Below are 21,466 nucleotides of genomic sequence, written 5' to 3'. Positions count from 1 at the left end.
CTTATGTTTAAACTTCGAATCATGTGGGGAATCAAAGGCATAATAGTATTTTTGAATCATTAATTTTATGATCTTTGTGTTTATGTAATTATTGTTTAGAATAAATCTGGACATGCCAAGTTTATAAAATCAATTGCTATTCTTTTGTGAGTCAGCACATGGCAGAATTGGTTTATAGCTGTGACCATTCAGTCTTTGCATAGTACTCAGTAAGTCATGCTTTCTATTTGTAGTATTTTTTCCATATCTTTTCCTTATGCTGTCATGGGATGATATTTAATAAAATTTAACTGATCTCTAGTTCACTTGTATACTTAAGATTTTTTTAAAATGAAGTTCAAAAGAGTTTCAGTGTGGCTATGAGTAACTCATTTGTTTAGGTTTCATTTGAAGATTAAAACAACTCTTGTGATACTTCAGAAATAAGGACTATGAAGGGAGTTTGCCTTAAAGGCTACTTTCTGTTACTTAAAATTTCACTGCTGATCTGTACTTGAGTAGTCTGCAATATAGGCAATTCTTGGCCTATTTTAGTCAATGCTTCTTGCTTTGCTTCTACGTTTTGAGGTTGAATTGTCCTCATACAACACCAGTTCTTGAATGTCTGCTTGTTTTGAAAGCAGTTGCTCTTCAAGTGGCTCTGGAAATGATCAGGTGTTTGGGTTTTTAAATACTTCTACTTCTTAGAACTTGGAAGTTGATTATATTTACATGTAACTTATGATCATAAATATAAGCCTGTTACCTTGTTTTAAAATTTTATTTGGGTCTTCAGTGTTACAAACAGTTGTGCACAATATTCCTACTTTGATTGCTAAGATTGCAGTTTAGTAATTTTAGTAAAAAAGTATGAGTATGTATGGCTGTGTCTGTATACAGAGTATAAATACTTAGGGTATCTAACTGTAAGGACATGCCATTAGACCTGTTTCAAAGACCAGTCATGATAGAAGTTTAAAAAGCCAGAGGTTGAGGCAGAGACATTAATATGTTAGACTTTATAAAGTGACACTGTTTAATTATGGGGTTTAATATTTAGTAAAATTATATAGTGCTTTTCACTTTCATAGTTCAGATTTGAACTAATCTATCCTTATGACACCCTTCTAAAGCACGTAAGAAATACTTATCCCCAGTCTCGATACTAAACTGTGTTGCAGAGATTAAATTTAGGGCTGCCTGGTTTTCTCTCTGCAGCCAAACTGTCCATCTGCTGAAGACTTGCAGTGCCCACTGGGGCTGTGCTACGTCCCATGCAAAACCACTAGCTTGGGGCTGAACCTTCAGCTCTGCCTGGTGTTGAGCCTTAGCCTTCCTGCTGGCTCCTGCTGGAACTTCATTGGGAGTTCCTAAGGCAGCTCCCTCCTGTTACTTGTTCAGAGACTTTCCTTACCTGGTCTCATGTTGTCAGAAGAAAAGTGGCAGTGTAGAAATCCTCTCTGTTGCTCAAGAGTCATCTGTGCTTAAGTGGGATAGAAAACAGGTTACATAATCAGTGTTTACCTGACTGTAGTGTTGTTGAAAAGTGTCCGGTTGAGAGGTAGAGGTGGTTGTGTATTGATCCCAAAACAGGAGGTTTGGGCAGCAGAAGCTAAGGCTTCCCCAGCAGCACCAGTAGGATGCTGCTGTGATGGGAAGATGGCTTGGACCCATGCCTTGTTAGTCCATGGCAATTGCTGAAGACTGCCACCTTTGGAAGATCAGTTAATTACAACTGTAGCTGGTGCCAATTACATGTATATTGAAATTTCTTTATGCATCCTGATTAAAAATTTTGATCATTCTGAATGTAGCCGATATAAGATCCTGTGAGGAAAAATAGCTCTGAGTCAGCAATGCCAAGCAGCATTGTAGAGCTCATACCCTTGGCTTGATGTTTTAAATTTTTGCAATCTTCTAGCCTGCTGGTGTTAAGTATAGCAATGCTGAGCCCCTGAGAAACATAGATATATTTGGGATCATGCTGTGAAAAGAGGCCTTGGTGGGGGCTGAGCTGATGGCCCGGGGCAGTGGGCACTCCTCTTCTTGTAAAGGAACTTTGTTAAAGAATCTGCAGTAGCTGTGTTGAAATTTAACCTTCTAGCACAAACTGACGTATGAAGTTTTGATAACATGTAAAGTTACAGAAAGAAATTTTTTCTTTCCCTAAATAGGGAAGCTTAGCTGAGGAATCTAGGGCTATTTTTAATACAATTTAGAAGTAGCCATATCAAGATTACTCTCCATTGAAGTGCAGGATAAATGTGAGTGTATTTTGTATGTTGGTGCTCTTACGTAGTTCATCTTCACACCTTATTTCGTGTTTTAGAGCAATGAAATATTTGAAGTATTTGAAAGGTGATACTGCAAACCTGGGGCTGTGCAGCAGCTGCACTAGTTGCTCTCATGTGGCTTGACTTCCCGTTTTGTGTTGTTCTTTGCAACTAAAGACTTAACGGTACGTATTCACAGAATCACTAGGTTGGAAAAGACCTGCTGGATCATTGAGTCCAACCATTCCTATCAATCACTAAACCATGGCCCTCATCACTAAACACCTTCAGGGACGGTGACCCAACCACCTCCCTGGGCAGCCTCTGCCAGTGCCCAGTGACCCTTTCTGTGAAAAACTTTTTCCTGATGTCAAGCCTGAACCTCCCCTGGCAGAGCCTGAGGCCATTCCCTCTTGTCTTGTCCCCTGTCACTTGGGAGAAGAGGCCAGCACCCTCCTCTCTACAACCTCCTTTCAGGTAGTTGTAGAGAGCAATGAGGTCTCCCCTCAGCCTCCTCTTCTCCAGGCTAAACAACCCCAGCTCTCTCAGCCGTTCCTCATAAGGCCTGTTCTCCAGCCCCTTCACCAGCTTTGTTGCTCTTCTCTGGACTCGCTCCAGAGCCTCAACATCCTTCTTGTGGTGAGGGGCCCAGAACTGAACACAGGATTCGAGGAGAGGTCTCACCAGTGCCAAGTACAGAGGGAGAAGAACCTCCCTGGAGCTGCTGGTCATGCCGTTTCTGATACAAGCCAAGATGCCATTGGCCTTCTTGGCCACCTGGGCCACTGCTGGCTCATGTTCAGTCACTGTCAACCAACACCCCCAGGTCCTTCTCCTCCAGGCAGCTTTCTAGACAGACTTCTCCAAGTCTGTAGTGCTGCACAGGGTTGTTGTGCCCCAAGTGCAGGACCCGGCATTTGGCCTTGTTAAACCTCATGCCATTGGACTCAGCCCAGCGGTCCAGCCTGTTCAGATCCCTTTGCAGAGCCTCCCTACCCTCCAGCAGATCCACATTTCCACCCAGCTTAGTGTCGTCTGCAAACTTGCTAAGGGTGCACTCAATGCCTTCATCCAGGTCATTGATGAAGACATTGAACAGGGCTGGACCCAGCACTGAGCCCTGGGGAACCCCACTTGTCACTGGCCTCCAGCTGGATTTCACACCATTTCCCACCACTCTCTGGGCCCGGCCATCCAACCAGTTGTCCACCCAGGAGAGTGTGCGCCTGTCCAGGCCAGAGGCTGACAGTTTCTGAAGCAGAATGCTGTGAGAAACTGTGTCAAAGGCTTTGCTGAAGTCCAGGAAGGCCACATCCACAGCCTTTCCCTCATCCAGAAGCCAAGTCACTTTGTCATAGAAGGCGATCAGGTTAGTCTGGCAAGACCTGCCTTTCATGAACCCGTCCATGTTCATGGGCACAACATCAGCCAGCTTCCAGTCCAGTGGAACTTCCCCAGTCTTCCAGGACTGTTGGAAGATGATGGAAAGGGGTTTGGCAAGCACATCTGCCAGCTTCCTCAATACTCTTGGGTGAATCCCATCCAGCCCCATAGACTTGTGGGTGTCTACCTGGTCAAGCAAGTCTCTAACCGCCTCTTCCTGGACCATGGGAGCCTTATTCTGTTCCTCTAACTTCTGGGTTTGTAAACAGAGGGAACAACTTTCCTTACTATTAAAGACTGAGGCAAAGAAGGCATTAAGTACCTCAGCCTTGTCCTCATCCTTTGTCACAGTTGTTCCATTTGCATCCAATAGGGACTGAATATTCTCCTTAGTCCTCCTTTTAGTGTTAATGTATTTACAGAAAGATTTTTCCTTACGTTTCACCGGCTTGACATATCTGAGTTCTATTTGGGTCGTAGCCCTCCTGATTTTTAATTTGCATGATCTCACTTCCCTCCTGTAGTCCACCCAAGAGGCCTGTCCCTTCTTCCAAAGTTCATAGACATTCCTCTTCATTTTGATGTCCCTCAAGATCTCCCTACTCAACCAAACTGGTTTTCTTCCCCACCAGCTCTTTTTCTGGAACATGGGGACAGCTTTCTCCTGAGCTGCTAGGATTTCCTTTTTGAAGAGCGCCCAGCCCTTGTGGGCTCCCTTGCCCTTAAGGAGTGTCTCCCATGGGACTTTGCCAACCAGACTTCTGAACAGTCCAAAGTCTGCCCTCTGGAAGCTTAATGTGACTGTTCTGCTAATCCCCCTCCTCACCTCACCTAGAGCTGAAAAACATATCTCCTTATCACTTTCCCCCAGGCGCCCTCCAGCTGTCGCATTCTGTACAAGGCCTTCTCTGTTCACAAACAGCAGGTCCAGGAGGGCACTTTCCCTTGTCGGTTCAATCACCAGTTGTGTGAGGAAGTTGTCTTCCACGCATTCCAGGAACCTCCTAGACTGTTTCCTTTCTGCTCTATTGTACTTCCAGCAGATTCGGAAGATTGAAGTCTCCCACGAGGACAAGAGGCATTGATCTTGAGACTACTCCCAGCTGTTTATAGAAGAGCTCATCAGCTTCTTTGTCTTGGATGGGTGGTCTGTAATGGACTCCCATCACAAAATCTGCCTTCTTTTGGACTCCTCTGATTTTAACCCACAGGCATTTGATCCCATCATCACCATAATTGAGTTTGAGGGTATCAAAGCACTCTCTAACACACAGGTCTACCCCGCTCCTGTTCACCATGCTCTGGGTTGCCATGCTCCCAAGGGACCATTTAAATCTCTCAGTAGCTGCCAGGATGTGTTCTGTGTAGCAGACTGAATTGAAAGCCCCTTAAAACTAATATACTGAAGACAGAAGCACTCACAGAAGTGGAGGTTTTCCAATCCTTGGTTTTTGTACTGTTTTGGACTTGATTCCTGTCTTGTGAAACACTATTATGTTCCTCTCAAAGGCAGGAGAATTCATTCACATCTTCAAAGACACAGTTTTGTATTAATCTAAATATATATGCGTGTGTGTGTATATACACATGTAGCATTGCAGCATTTCCAGCTGTACACTCTGAAACTGGAGGCAGTTTTGGAAGTTGCTGAGCTGGGAGATAATTTTTCTTTTACTCTCAGTGCCTAGTAGATGAGACATCCCTCTAACCCTTTAAATCTTCCCATCATGTATTCATTGAATAAATATTCCAGCATACTCTGTGACTGCTTAAAAACTTCACCTACATGGCAGAGCTGCAATTGTGAAATGAAGGCTTGAGTCAATAGAATCAAATGTAATTCCTGCCCATATGAAGAGTTTTAGCTGTGCCTTTGCTTTTCAAGTTCCCAGGACTTAAAGTCATAGGATCCTTAAGGTTGGAAAAGATGCCGAAGATCATCAAGTCCAACCATTAGCCCAACACCACCATGTCTACTAAAGCATGCCATGAAGTGCCACATCTGCACATTTTTTTGAACATGTCCAGGGATGGTGACTGCACTACTTCCCTGGGCAACCTCTTCCAGTGCTTGACCATTCTTTCTATAGAGAATATTTTTCTAATATCCAATCTAAACCTCCCCTGATACAACTTGAGGCCATTTTCTCTCATCCTTTCACTTGTTGCCGTGGAGAAGAGACCAAAACCCACCTTGCTACAACTTCCTTTCAGGCAGTTGTAGGGAGTGATAAGGTCTCCCCTCAGCCTCCTTTTCTCCAGACTGAACAACCTGTGTTCCCTCAGCCGCTCCTCATACAAGCCTCATAAGGCTTGTTCTCCAGACTTCTTTGAAGAAGAAAGTTTTTACTGACAGTGTAATTTTCCTTCTCTGTCAGTATCACTTTTCTGGCTGCAGAGGTAAAATGGGCTCAGCTTTAAAAGTAATAGATTATGTAACATGATTAAATTTCTAAGATGTTTTCAAAACCTAATGGAGATAGAGATTGCATAGTTGTGGCAAGCTCCAAATCAAAATGTCAAGTTAACTTGAGCCTTGGGCATGCTTAAAATACCTTACATCTGCGATGATGATGCACAACCTTGAGTTGTTTCCCTGACAGTCCAGAGAAGTGCTTTACAGCCTTTTCAGTTTGAATACCTTTTAAAAAAATATCCAGTGGAGGTGCAGGCTGCTTTAGAGAAATGTAGATTGCCAGATGGTGTAAGAACTTGTTACAGTTACTCTTGTCAGGCTTTAGAAGAAGGCCACTGGTGGAAAATCACTGACCTCAGCTGCAAAGCTTGAGTTAGGGCAGCCTGTGGCCAAAGCACTGCCTTGATGTATAATATATCTAGTCACTTGAGTTCACACTGGGCTAATTCAGTTGGAGTTGCTGTGAATTGACTCTGTTCTGGTGACATTGCCTGTGTACAAAGGCTCTTTTGGAAGCACTGCAGTCTTACACAGTTGTAAGTCTTAAGATTTATTTTATTTAAGTCTTCAGTGCTTTAAGACTTTGGATTCTGGGGATATTTTTTACCCTTTGTTTACCTTTGCAAGAGCCATCACAGCTTAGCGGTGCTGAGGTGACAATCAGCAGTCACTTATACCTGAGCAAGGTTGCTAACGGTACAGGAATTAGAGGTGTTTTGAGTAGAGTAGTTTTAACATCAAAGTTCTAGAAATACTACGCAAAGTCTAATTTTTCCATGTAAAAGCATTCTAATATAGCTGCTGAAAAAAACTCAGCTTGATTTTAATGTTTTGTTATAAAGTATTATTTAAGTACTTTTTCATAGGCTATAATTTCTAAGTGCTTGAGGCTGCTGAGGAGAAATCAAAGACATCTAAACCAGAACAAAACCCAAATCTAACAACCTCTGCAGTAGTCCTTTACCCTGGGCTTAACAACCTCTCTTCTTTATGTAAAACACAATGATTTCTTTTATTGCTCTTTGCAGGTGCTCCTGACCCAACAGCGGGTGCTAGCATAGATGACGAAAACTGCTGGCATTTGGATGAGGAACAGGTCCAAGAACAGGTTAAACTCTTCCTCTCCCAGGGTGGATACCACGGATCAGGAAAGCAACTCAATTTGCTTTTTGCAAAGGTGTGTTGAGTACTCTAAACTTTCCCTTTTTCCTCTCCCCTGTTTCCCAAGACAGTCTGTGCTTGTTTGTGAGTCTTACTCAAAGTCCTCTTCTTCTAAAACAACACGAGGCCTTAAGAGCACAGTGGTAACCTAATAATGAGTTGTACAGCAATGGACCACAACCTGATGTGTTTTGAGATCACTTTAAGGATATGAGGTAGCATTTCAACTATCTGCAGCTTTGCTGTTCTCTTCCTTCCCACACTCAAAATGTTGGGAAAAACCTGCAGAAATTAGTCTTGCAGCAGTTTGCATAATACGTTTGTGGATTATTGGTGAAGGAAGTGTCTTTGAGGACTTGCAATGGAATACTGGAACAAAAATTGTTACAATTGGGAAGGCAGACTTTTTTCTAATTAAAAATTTCACATTATATATACAAATTAAATGTTCTGTTTAGCAGGTGGAATATTTAACGCTGCAGCATATTATTTGTACTGTGATACCTTTTTTTTTTTCAAGTTTTTATTAAAAGATTAATTTCCTAGGTGCGAGAGATGTTAAAGATGAGAGATTCAAATGGAGCTCGGATGTTGACGTTGATAACAGAACAGTTCATGGCTGACCCTCGTCTGTCGCTTTGGAGACAACAAGGAACTGCAATGACTGACAAGTATAGACAGCTCTGGGATGAACTGGGTAAATACACAGGCTTCAAAATCATTTAGGTGTTGATGTGTATAATGAAGAAACAATTACATATTTGGTGTGGAGAGAAACTTTATTGTGGTACTAGGTAAAGCAGGGTAGTTTTCTGCTTTGCGCGTTCAGTTCAGGTTGGGTGAAATTGAATTTTTGATCTGCAGGGTCAGACAATTGCAGGTGGCCAAGAGGAATCATGGTATGAAACAAGTGCAATTGCAACAGGTTATAAGTACTTGAGGATCTAAGAAGAATAAAACAAAAAGTTGAAACATATATACTTACCCTCAGCTGTGTAACTAAGCCACTAGTGCTAACCTGGAAAGGTTAAGAAAAGAAATGATTCACAGCTAGAGAGAAATAGAAGGCGAAAAGAGAAGATTCATTAAGAGTATGAAGATAGGAACAAAGGAAAATGGAAGTCCTTTATTGAGCAGGAAAGGAGATCAAATAATAGAGGTTAAAACCATTAACACTGCTTTAAAGGAAAGGTCAGTTGTGTTCAGATACATGACTTAGTTGTACAACAGAGAGGGGAACACAGGCTGAAAGAAGAAAGGAATATTTAAGCTGGTAAGCTCTGAGGACACTTGCTCTAAAGTGTTCTAGAAACTCACTAATACAGTTTTGAACTATTCTTTCAGGAGTTTTCTAAATCTATAGGAATTTGTGATAGAGAGAGGAAATCAAACTTGAGTGTAAATGACAGCAGTGTTTTAAAGGTGGCTAGGTGAGTGGGAAGAATATTAAGTAACCACAAGCATTGCATTCCTAGGTATAAGGTACTAGAACAAAGTACTAACTGGTTGGTGTAAAAGTATTTAGGACAAAAAAGTGTTAAAAGACAACCTGAATTTAGTGGTGGTAAATCTAGCTTGTTTCTCTAAAAGATAATTCATGGGGTGTATGAGTGAAGGAATTACTGCACGTATATTAGCTGTAGTAAGGTTTTTGGATCATGTTTTGATGGTTTTCTCAAAGCAAGCTGAAGATGCACAGGCTAAATGGAATTGCCTGGCGATTCATGAAAATTGGAGTGGTTACCTGTATGCTTCAAGTCTAGACTTAAGGGAGTCTGTTTTGAGATTTGTTCTGGTCAATATTGTTATGCCTGACTTATGTGGCATGGAACATATAAGCAAATATTAAATTACAAATGAACAAAAAACCTCGCAGATGATGCCCTATGGGACATTGTGTAAAGCACTACAGAGGGGAAGGCCAAAGGCCATAATGCTCTTGATATTGTTTAAAGGTCCAAAATCTAGCTAAATGAAATTAACTCCAAGCCAGAGTAATATGCTTCATTTTGAAAGGAAGCATGAAAAGCAAAATTTAAGTCTTCCATTGTTAGAGGTTAAGATGCCATGATTGATTGGATGTTGACTGATGGGGCTAAGACTGCATATAACCTGTTTAGCATAAATTATATTCACTCTAAATGAAGCATTAGGCTAATAAAACACTTGCTTTCTTGTTGAGCTTGTAGACTTCTGTGGTGGAAAGCCTTAATATGTAAGCCAGCAAAGCTCTGTCAGAGCGTGTAGCTAAAACTGCTTGTCTTCATGTAACAACCCTTCCAGTACATTGTTTTTATGATGCTTTGACTTGTTGGGGAATTAGTTTTTGCCAGCCAGGGCACATGCTTAGCTGGAAATGTACACAGCAAAATTGTATCCCGCCACACTGAATACTGGTGGGTCTCATGCTTGCATGCTTTATGTGGGTTGATATGGTAGGTGGTGGGAGAGGCAGAAAAGTATTCTCAATCTGTTACCTGTAGCAGTCTTACCACATTCTGTCAATAAACTTAAAAGGTTTTGTGAAATTTTCTTAGTGACTTCTCTTGTTTCATTTTCATTTTAACATCATTTTCTTGACAACACCTTTCTGAGGGTAGAAGAAGTGGAATCTCTCTGCCTGCAGTATAAAATAAGCAATGTTTTTAGGTTACTGAACTGATTAGTTTGCCTCTGTTTATTCATAATTACAAAATGCCATTCCCCAAAAGCCACAGTGCAACCTCCAGCCTCACCGCTACCTCTACTTCGGTACTTCCAACCTGAGCTAGACCCTGTTGTTTCAGTACTGAACTGCTCTGCTGCCTTTAATAGTATCAAAATATGTTGATTGTGTAACGTGATTTCAATTGCAAATACATTTCAATAGCTTCAGGTGTGCAGTAGGCTAAGGGTAGAACTTTACTTGGTTCTTGCACCTCCAACTTGTTTTTTTTTTTCTGAACTGTCCATTTCTTCTCCACACCAGTGGGATACCTTCCAGTTGTGCTTAGCAGATTCCTTCAACTGCTGTTAATTGGATGAATCTCTCTGGCTTAACTCCTACCTTGTGTAAAAGTTACAAGCTGTTGCTGTGCTTTTGCTAGGATTTCACCTTGAATTTCACTCAAATTAAACACTTCCCTTTTTCCAGGTGAAATGCACGTCACTGGAAATAAATGTCAATGTGGAAAAGTTGTAGGACATTTTAACGGAGGTCTGAGTTTTACAGTAGCAATCTGCAGGAGTCAGAGCAGGATGGTCCTGGCAAAATATTATCTGTGCCAGTAGCTGCAGAAAACTCAGACATTAGGTTTGAGGGGGTGATGTTACCATTGTGTTCTAAAATAGTGTTGTCTTCCTGTCTTGCCATCTGTTAAGATGTCAGAGAACTTAAATATCAATAAAAGGAATGAAGCACGCCATGTATTATCTGTTTTGAGTAGTCTGGGAGATGTCTTTAAAAAAATACTTTAGCTATGATCTTGTTTATTTCAAGGTAGATAGCAAATTAACTATGTATTTATGAGAATTTTAGGACATAAAGAATGTAAATATAGACTCTGCTTAGTAAAGGGTTGCTTGTTTGCCCTGGTATGCTGTCTGCCAACTGCTAGACATGTGGACATTTTGTCAGTTCCATCTTGCCATCTTGGCATAGGATTTAAGCATACTTAAACAACTTCAGCTTTGCTCCATGACTGAGTCACTTGAGCCTTTCATTAGAACCTAACTGATGCATCCTGCCTGACGGTGGAAAGGGTATTGGAAGGACGCACTGGGCTCTGATCAGAGTTCCTGCTGAAGTTTGTGGTAAAATGTTGACTTCAGCAGAAGTCAGATCGAGTTTGACTGTTTGAAGTTTGTTTTTGTTAAGAAAAAAACAACCAACCAAACCTAAAAATAACAAGCCTGCACTATCACCCCACACAGAACCCAAATACTTCAATCTAAGTATGAACCTGGCAGTTTTGTAATACAAAGTCCTTATTCCATAAACAACTTAATATTCAAAAACCTCAAGTTAGCAGAAAGTCTTACACATAACTAGCTAGTTGTTATTTAAAGCCTTTAGATCAGGAGGAAGAATATAGTAATTATGCTCAGCAGATTCCCCTATTGTACATCAAAGAGTAAGTTGAAGTAAGTGCTTCTAACAGAACTCCAAAGGCAGTGTATTGGAAAGATCAAGATCGGGTAAAGCCGTAAGTTTTGCTCATATATTTCTCGTACTAGAAGAATTTAGATATGACTTGTGTGATGTACTGGTGAACACATCCAGCTTGCCACAGTAATAAATCGGTGCTCTTTCCAGAGTTGACCAGAGTTGGACTTTGTATTGTAGCTGTTTGAATGGTGTCTCAGTAGGTAGATTTCACATGCTGATATTTAGACATTTAACTCTTGTTGACCATGGTAGAAAACTTCAGTATATCAGAATGATTAATTATCCGAAGCCCCTTGGTTTACCTTTTTAATTAAATTGCATTGGTAAAATGGGGAGATATAGAAATGCACAGCAAATATCTGCTGATGCCTGTTGAGTTGAGGTCTCTAATTTGAGGCAAAGGTCAGTTGACCCTCTTTGTCCATTTTTTCCATCTAGACTTCAATTCAATCTTACTATAGCAGTAGTTAATTAATATTCATCCATGCAAAATTAAGTAAAAGTTACTTGCTCTCTACAAAAAGGGGGGAAATTTGACTTTGCCCCAGTCCAGGTATCATGATGGCTGTGAGGCTTTGCTCTGGAATTAAATTTTGAGCATTGCCAGATGCCAGACATCGAGAAGAGGCTGAGTTTTGTCGGCAAATGGGATCTGCAAGTTAATTGGTGTTTTCTGCAGGCATCTGGCTGTGAAATGAAATTGGAAGCCCTTTAGCCACATGGATAATACAGGACCTGAATACAAATGTCACATGTCACCATCAGGGCCCACTGTGAAACAATAGTGTTCCGACTCGAACACTGTGCCATTACAGATCATTTAAATATGGGGATTACATTTAAACTAAAAGCCCCATTTGCCTTTTACTGCAATTTAAATGTCCTTTTAGCAAAAGCTAAATGACAAATTAAATGAAAAAAGTGCCCACATTTTTAAAGCTGTAATGCAAAACAACCTTTTACTGCTTCTCATGTGCCATGAATGAATCATTATACTTGTCAACCCTAAACCAAGCCGTAATTGGAGCAGCTACTGTTATCAAAGTGGGGCTGCTCTTGTGACAGCTTAATAAAGCTGAAACTGTTAAATTAAATCCCAGATGCTTAATCTGATGAAAGCAGTCAAGTAGAAGAATCTAAGACAAGCATCTACTGCTTGGTGGAGTGATGGAGCCCAACAGCTTGTCAACACGTAGATTACAGGATCAGATTTTTTTTTTTTTGTGAACTATTATTTCCAGTATCTTTATATCCTCTTGCTTGTCTTAGTAATGAAGAAACTCCACATAATCTGCATGTTTCAAAACAAACATTTCTAGTAGACTTCCTCCATTTTGATATTTAAGAAACATTTAAGAGGGAGGAGAGCTAAGTCAGGGCTTAGTTTCTGATAGACTAAAACTACCAACAACTGTGTTGTGGGAAAGAGGGTGTGTCCAAAGAGCTTTTGCAAGGCCAGGGCAGTGGATGAAATGAACAAATGTGTTCTTGTTTGTATCATGCTAATCCTGGCCTCTGTTGGTCCTCTTATTTTATGATGCTGAAGAGATATTGAAAGGTATTCTTTACTCCCAGCTGGGTACTCTCCACATTTTAATGTATAAGCATCTCCTGTCTACCTCAGCTACTTGTTACTTTAAGTTTTTAAGGGTAGGAATCTCTTACGATGCTACTATGAGACTCACTCATGAGATAAAGCTTTCCTGGGTGATGTCCTTAGAATCCTTTTTATTATGCATACTGAGCTGTTGTCACAAAGGTATTTCCTGAGCAGAATAACTTGTCTTTGTCTTAGTAGGTCTAGTAGTCTCACTAGTTTTTCTCTAGCACTTTACCCTATTGTGGGCACTTTTTAAATGTTGGAACAGCTGAGTGGTCTACTTTAAGTTAACATTTGCTGTTATTTTGATACTTTATGGATTAGAGTGATACATTTTTGTGTTAAAATGTAAAACTAAGATATCATTTTACAAGGTCACATCGTGTAGAGAAATAGTATAATATATTTCCTGAAGGATCATGCCTAAATTTTTATTAGTAACACTTTACTCCTCATCTAAAACTTAATTCGAAATTTTGAGTTTAGGCAAGGAATCAATAAGATTAATTAAGAAAGATTTAATTACTATTTTGCTATGAGCAAATTGATAATTGAGTGTTAAATAATGCTTTTTTTTTTAAATTTGGAAACTACTCTGAATTTTTCTCATGGAAACTTATATTCATCTGTATAAAATACCAAGTTAGATTCTTTCAGCCTTAACTAGGTAGAGCTATTCTCCATCTCTATTTCTATCTCAAACGTTCCTTCCCTTTGCAATTAGAGAGACAAACTTATGTGAGTGGGACATACTTTCTGTTCTAAACAGGTTATATTTGCTTAGCATGTAAAGCAGCTAGAGTTGTTGCCAGTATGCCCCTAGAGAAATTTCTTCCTGATGCTAGATTGGTGACTACTTCAGGGCTACTATGAAACAGAATCACTGAAGATAAATGTTTGTTACAGGTCTTGTCCTCTAATAGCGTTTCTCTAGAGCTGCGTATTTCATTCAATCCCTTTTTAGGATCAGCTATGCAATAGAAACACTCACTTTTCCTCTTATGTTACAGTATTTCAAAAATGGAACAGCAGGTTTCAAATTTGAGTGACAAGCTTATAGCCATGTTTTTTGTGATTTGTTTGAGTATCCCAAATTCTAATTACATCGTGTTCTGCCTTAAAGCTAAGGAATGTACTGTTGCCCTGTAGCTGCAGAAAATAGTTAACTTCATATTTCTAAGTTAATCATTAGCACATACTACATTTTTGGCCTTGAAGTGCAAGCTGTAGGAAACTTACACCTCAAAGGACGTGGGAAGCACTGTGCATTGCACATTTCCTGTGTTTTTTAATCATGGGGTTTCTTGTTAGTGGTATCTCACATATTTGTGACTTCAACTGTATCATGTCCAATAATTTTGTCCTTCCTTAATTGATAATCCTGCTTGTATTTAGTGTTTTCTTCTAGTTTTATCTGCCATGGTGCAATTAAACACACATGCCTTCAGTTCATGCACTTAAGGTTACATCTGTGCTTTCACAGAATGTTAATATATGTCAGGGTATGTGAATGATTTGTGCTGTTGGTTGCATTAAATTAACTACTTCTGAGGTAGCATCACAGAACAATTTTGCTTCTGTAAGGCTTGAGTTATGGATGACAACTCAGAAATTGCTACCATGGCCCTTGAGTGTTTCAGTTGTTGCTGTCACCTTTATTTCCCCAGTGAACGAAGCTAGGCTGCAGTTCGGGGAAGATGAGTTCTGTCCATCTTCTGTGAGGGTGATTTCTGTCCTCCTTCATTATCAGCATGTGCCATATTGGTATTTGAAATAACGGTATATGAGACCAGAGTATGACAGTAAGTGGGAGCTATTTGAGAGAGGATGTTCTTTCCTGTGGTCAAATTACTCTTACCAGATTTGGGGAATAATCCTGAAAGTAAGTAACTGTAGCTTATAAGCATAGCTTGTGGGGCTTATTTTTAATGTTATACAGAAGGTTTGGGTTTCCATTCAATTCAGTTGGCTGGAAAGTACTTTTACAGCAGGAGCCAAATTTCTTGATGTACCTACATTGAAACAGTTTTCGAAGTTTTTATTCCTGAGCTGTTGAACTGGTTTACTTATAATTGTCCTAAAAATTGTTTTATATTGGAGCTTGTACAAAAGTCATCGTGGCCCTAATTGCGTAATCGTGATTGTTAAGACTAAGGGCAGAGTTTTACTATGAGCCCAAGGTGGTACTTAGCATTATTTTTTTTCCTTCCTCTCAGTCTGTTTTTAATACTTCCGTAGCATTAAGCTGCCCTTCAATTTTCCAGTACCACTTCTACTAAATACCAGAGCTGAAGAGAAGTAACAGATTTATGGAGAGAAATAACTGAATCTTCACTGATTTATCTAAGCTTTATTGTGGCTCAGCAATCTAGCCTTGTGGCATTTTCCATTTTTCTGTCTTGAATGGATACTGGAAAAATAACTGAAAAATTGAAAAATAATTTGAAGTGAGAGGTGCAAGAATCTAAGTCTGCTTGGGTCTGTCGAAGCAAGACAAAGGAAGTCCTTCATAATTTAAGATATCTGCATAGAATAAAGAATGCATAGGGAAGACACTTCTGTCAAGCAAATGAGTGGTAGATGAAAGTTGGAGCTGGACAAATTTAGCTAGAAAACTAGAAATAAGCATAAGGTTTTGTGTTGTAGTAGCTATACAGTAGATCAGCTAACCAGGAAGTGCTAGGTTTTTTTGTACTAGAAATATTAATTGATATATGCTGCTTAGTTAAGAAAAATAACAACAATCACTTGTGTACTGGATGATGAAAGTAACTCAGGAAATCTTAAGAGTAGGAAGGAAGTCAGACTAGACAATCAGAATGTGGTCTTCTGGCCAATTACAGTGGGTTATTTACATTCTGTGAGTATGTTTGGGATAATCGTGCTTTTTTCTGAACTTTCCACTATGCAATGGAATGTCTGTTCTTGCTCCACCTTTTTTTTTTTTTCCAAAAAAAAGAGAAAGATTTCATTCCTTTCTTTTCTGAGTAGCCCGTTTTGTTTGACAAACTTATCAAACTTTCTGATTTTGCATCTTCCAAAAAAATATTAACTGATGTAAATAAATTTGTCTCGCAATGATATATGTAAACAGGTTAATGTATTTATAGTTAGTAGTCTTGTTAACTTTTCTTCTGAAAATGTTTAAAGTGTGTGAATGTAGCCTGAAACTGCTGGGAGTGTATTACCAGTTAAAATGTTTGATAAAATAACTGATCTCCGTTTTGGACAGGAGCACAGTTTGTGTTCACCACCTAGCTGTAAATATTGGGGACTCCTTAAAGTCATCAAGAATCATATTAAGATACTCGTAACTAAGTATTATCTTATGATTTGCGCTAGTATTAGTAGTGCTTTTACCATCAGCCGGTTGCTTCTAAACAAAAGTTTTGCGAATATTGGGGAAGTTAACAAGTGGGATTTGTTTGTACGTGCTTTATGCCTTCCTCTAGCTTTGTAGACTAATAGCTTGTGCCTTGCTGCAGTGGTTAGGTTATAAGATACTGTAGGTGGATAGAGGGGCATCTGATGGACATGTGACAGATCTTAAGTGCTCTCATGGGAAGACTGTAGTCTTACACTATAACAGAGTCACAGAATGACCTGAGTTTGAAAGGATCCACAAGGGTCATAAGAGTTCAACTTCTATGCTTGCATGGGACAATCAAAAAATTTGTAACGTGTTTCTGAGTGCATTCTCCAAATGTTTCTTGAATATTGTTAGGCTTGGCACTATGACTATTTCTTGGGGAGCCTGTTCAGTGCTCCACCACCTTCTGGGTGAAGAACATAACCAGTCTATGATACTGTAAACTGCAACTTTCAAGAAAATCTCTGTTCTGATACAAAACCCATATAAATCAAATGGTAGAGTGTCTCAAAAAGCCATAACCCAGAACAAGGGGCTTGTGCAAAGTGGCAGGAGTGCTTATTTGGACCCTTCTTCTGTTGTGCTAAAAGCTGAAAACCTAGGAAGAGAGGAGCAGGAGTTTTTCATTACTTGACAGACATACAGAGATCAAGAGTATGTGGTTGGCAATAGCTTAGAGCCTCCATATGTAAATAGTTTCCTTTCAGCCAAATACATGTGTGCCTTTAACTCTTGGAGCAGCAGTGTGCAGCAAGAGAAAGGGAAGTGCAAGGAATTAGGCATCTTTGGTCCCTGGATTACACCTCCAGTCCCTCTATGTACATTGAGTTTAGTGTGCAGAAGGGCAGTGATTTTGTCTTGCCATCAGTGCTGCAGGTATCTATTGCATTACTCAGCCAGCTAGTGTGAAATGCATGGGGAGTAATTATACTGTCATATACAATACCATGAGCATGAAGCACTTGTCAAGACCAATACATCACAGCTTAATTTAGTAATAGAATGAATTAGAGCAAAATGAAACATTCTGTTCTCCAAGAAACATAGCACCCATAGAAAGGCTTTTTTTTTCTGAAGGCTGCACAGGGAAACCAGAATGCATTAAAGAATTGTTTTTATGAATAAAATTGCAGCTTGGATCCAACTGAATGCTGAGAGTACTTTTCCTTGGGGTTCTTACTGAGGAGAGCATAGTACTGAAGAGCTTTGCCTGTCTTTGCTATTTCATAGAAGCAACTGTTTAATTGGAGCATTTTCCAGTCAGACTTCGGATTATGCTTTGTTCTAATGGATATATCTGTGGATGGAGGTGAGAGACTGGCTTTTACCAGTCATTCTGAAGGCACTTGTCCTTCTTGTTAAGAAGCAGTAAATACCATACGCTACCTTCTTCCAGGTTCCAGGTGGCTGTCCCAGTGAAAGTATGTATGTGTTTAAAAACCAGATTTAAATGACTTAAAAATCCTTTGTGACGCTTCTACTTTGAAGGGGTCATATGTTCTGTCTCCTAGTATTGTTTCTGTTCTGGCGCTTCCAATACTGGAAAAGGATACTTTTGTAACAGAATTCATTGTCATCAGGTCTGGCACAGTGGTAAGTGTACAGCAAGTGCTGAAACAGATTTGTCTGTTGCACAAAGGGGATGATTTTGATTTCCTGGCTTCATTTTCTTTGGAATTATCAAGTGCTATTGTCCTGATAGGTTTTTAATTTTTGAGATGTACATTAATGGGAAGGGCAGAGAAGTGTCACATTAGGTATGTATCTGATTCTTGTATATTTTAATTTGCAAGTGAAAGGATTGATCTTTTATTGAATGTAAAATTCCAAAGCCAAAGTCAAGTCTCAGCCATTGATTACACAGGTATTGTAAATGAGGAAATACTGATCCAAGCCTAGCTACATGCCAGCCTTGAGAAGGCAGCATAATATTTCTGTGGAAAGCACATTTCTTTGGAAGACTACAGTCAAACAGAAATGTATGCTCGATCTTCAGTCATGGTCAGTGTCCTAGTCTTACTCTAAAACTATTGCTATCACTACCTTCCCATTTTCTGGGGAAGAATCAAGTATAATGGAATTTATGAAAACTGACCAATGCTTCATGTCTTGGGAGAGCCTGCATATGTTCCTTGCACTTCCTTTAGCTTTATGAATACATGCATGCACAGGATGTGACATTATTACAACATCTGCTTTTACAGTGACTGAATGGTTTTGAATTTGCATATTTAAATACTGATCAGTGTAAAGACATGCTGTCCCATTCTCCCCCATGAATTCAAAGGTATGGAAGTCTACCGAGAAACCCAAAACTAGTGGTTTTCCCCTATATGTGCAAGGAAGGCATGCATTGTGTAAAGCAGTAATGTAATCTTTTTTTGTTTTGGTTTGGTTTTTTTTTAATGGTGTGAAGCACACTAAAGATGAATGACAATCGTGCATTTTCAGAAGGAGGGTTGTCTGAACCAAAGGTCTTTTCTGGCAAAGCTGGTTTTTTTCAGGTCAAGAGGATTAGTGTTGAACCAAAATAGGCAATTCCTCACTGCAAGTTCTAATATTAATTCCCTTGTGAAATTAATATCAAATTGCAGTTGCACATGTCTTACTTTCCAATTATCTTCTGGGAAAAAAAATGTCTATTGGGCTGTGATCATTTTGCCACTATGATGTAAGGAGTTTTCTATTGCAAAGATGTAGGTCACAGTCAAGTAATCCAAATCAGAACTTTACTTTTGGTTTAGTAACATGTAGTTTGGGGATAGGAGGAAAATATGTCAGGTTGCTGGGAACCAATACGAAAACATACATGGTGCCTAGGGAAAGGGAGACAGGAAGTAGTGTGACCTGTGTTAGAGAAAAATAGTATGTAAACGAAGATTTTCTGTTTTGTTTTGCTGTGTTTTTTTTTGTTTTGCATTGTTTTGTTCTTATTTATTTATTTAATGAGGCATTTGTTCATATTGCGGGTGGCATTGGTGACTTCATTTAATCTAGTCAAAGAGGTAAACTTGAGAATGCCAGGAGTGAATTTTGGAAGCTTCTTTTGAGTATAGGCTGCTGTAAACAGCAGTTTCCAGGCTGCAGTCACTGGAAATGGATTTAGATAACTTTCCCATAAAGTGCAAGTAGATTCTCTTCTTTTCTTCATAAGCCTTATCTGTAGTAAGGGATAAGAGTGATCAGCAGTCACCGTATGGGAGCCTCTGGGCAGAAAATAGAGGATCTCCTGTTTTGAGGCCAGTGTAAGCTTTCAGGCTGGTGGTGACATTTCAGGGCCATCATTAGAGTGAAATAGGAGGAATGTCCTCCAGGCTCCTTCCAATTGGCATGAGGTAAGAATCTGGGCACAAGTGAACATTTTCCTTAGAATTTTCAGTGCTAGAATCAGGACAGGAATCAGTGAATTGAAAGAGCCAGAATGGAGCAGATGCCAGGGAGGGAGAAGGCACTTAGGGAACAGGAGGAGGGAGAAATACAAATACAGGCAAATGCACATATGCTGGGGGGAGTCGAGAGAAAGAAGTCGGGGAGGGGGGAAAGCCACCAAAATCATAGAAGCAGAAATAAGCTGAAGAGTGTGGGGTCATTGGCATTATGCATTCTTCTCCCAGATGGTAGCCTTTGTAGCACTACAGGAGCTGAGCCTGAGGGTCTTTCTGCTCCCTTCTCTTCTCCTCTGGGAGTTTTGTCTCGCACTCCTCTTCCTGCAGGGATCTGGGCAGCCATGAAAGCTGGGCAAGGTCTCAGATGTGCATACAGCTCACCCTGAAGTCTTTGGGACCAGGGTGCATTTGGGCTCTATTGAAATTTTAGGTGGTTTGTCTGGGACTTACTAGAAATACACTTATCCTTGTGCTTAATTTGCATAAAAATACCCTGGGTTTCTGAGACGATACCAACAATGTAGTTAGGCTTGATATAATTTCCCTCTTTAAACCAAAGAAGTTTTTAAAGGATTTTGGTACTCCAGGGTATATCTTCCCTCTCCTGCCTCTTAGATGTGCTACACACATTTGTGGAGCTTCTGAAGAGGGCACATGGGATTCCTTTGCCTCTAGTAGAGTTTGAGTTGTGGAAAAAGAGATCTCATTTTGTAGCAGCATGGTGTTATCAGTAGTGTGTTCCCCCATGCTGGATGATTGAAATACTTAACAAATGGAGTTAGAAGTATTCCACTTTGCTTTTGCTTTGGTCTGAAAATGCTGTGTATCTGGTTACAATGTATTAAATTGGCTTTTTTTGTTGTTGTTGTTAGATTCTGAGCGCTGCAGTGTTTCCTTAGTATTCTCAAGTGATACTTGATTTTGAAAATAAATAAGCAAGCCCAAGCTGACTGTTATGCGAGGCTTTCCAGCGTGCCCCATCCTATTTTCTTTTTCAGATTGAAAGAAACACAGTTCTGTCTTGGGCAGTGCTGAATGCCTTGATGCTTAATAAAAGAACCAGTTATAATTCAACTTTGGAGAGCGAAGTGTGTTGACGAGTGTGTCTAAAAAAAAGTCATATGATTTGATTGTAAAATAAATTTGTAAGAATTATTGGCCTTATTCACTCCCATGGCAAGTTTCAGACACTAAAAACAAACAAACGAGTAGACTCCAAACAAACAAAAAAGGAACCTCAACCCCCAAAACTTGCTGTACTGTATTTAACTACTATGCAGTAATAATCTGCATATTGTAGTGTCTCTCTGGTATTCTGCAGTATACCATATCGTATTTTGGTGTGTTTTTCAGATTTCTTTGATATTATTTCCCCATTCCATATTGCTCTGAATAGCAGGGGACTTGAAACCTTAAATGTTGAGCTGTGTTTCCACTGGCTCCTGTGCTAAGGCATACAGTTATTTAGGAATGAATATAATGCAATGGCCTGTGCTCCTTTTTGCATTCTTAGAAAAACAGTATTTGAATGTGGGAATTTTATTATCCTAGAAGAATCAGCTGCAGTTTTATTCTTTTTTTCAGCCTGTCATGAAGATTGCATAGTTTAAGCGTATTCTCTACATCTCTTGTGATGTATAAGGCATGCTCTTAATGAGCAAATGAACTGTTGCTAAACAGTACTTTCTGATGTCTTCATGCCTCTGTCAGAGTTCATGCTGAGGAAAAGGCAGCTGATTTAGAGAGAAATC

At 39.8% G+C, this 21,466-nt stretch overlaps 1 protein-coding gene across 2 annotated transcripts in view; it reads left to right on the top strand.

Annotated features, from left to right (window-relative positions):
• Positions 1 to 21,466, top strand: part of ZSWIM6 (zinc finger SWIM-type containing 6) — a 112,194-nt gene that overhangs the window by 61,202 nt on the left and 29,526 nt on the right. For both annotated transcript variants that reach the window (XM_069880213.1, XM_069880212.1), the window contains exons 3-4: positions 7,080 to 7,228; positions 7,759 to 7,909. In XM_069880213.1, the coding sequence (XP_069736314.1) occupies positions 7,080 to 7,228; positions 7,759 to 7,909 (300 nt within the window). The remainder of the gene's footprint in view (positions 1 to 7,079; positions 7,229 to 7,758; positions 7,910 to 21,466) is intronic.

Source organism: Phaenicophaeus curvirostris, chromosome Z (assembly GCF_032191515.1).
Source record: "Phaenicophaeus curvirostris isolate KB17595 chromosome Z, BPBGC_Pcur_1.0, whole genome shotgun sequence".
Lineage (NCBI taxonomy): Eukaryota > Metazoa > Chordata > Aves > Cuculiformes > Cuculidae > Phaenicophaeus > Phaenicophaeus curvirostris.
The sequence above is the reverse complement of the archived record's forward strand: the minus strand, read 5'-3'. Positions and strand labels throughout refer to the sequence as shown.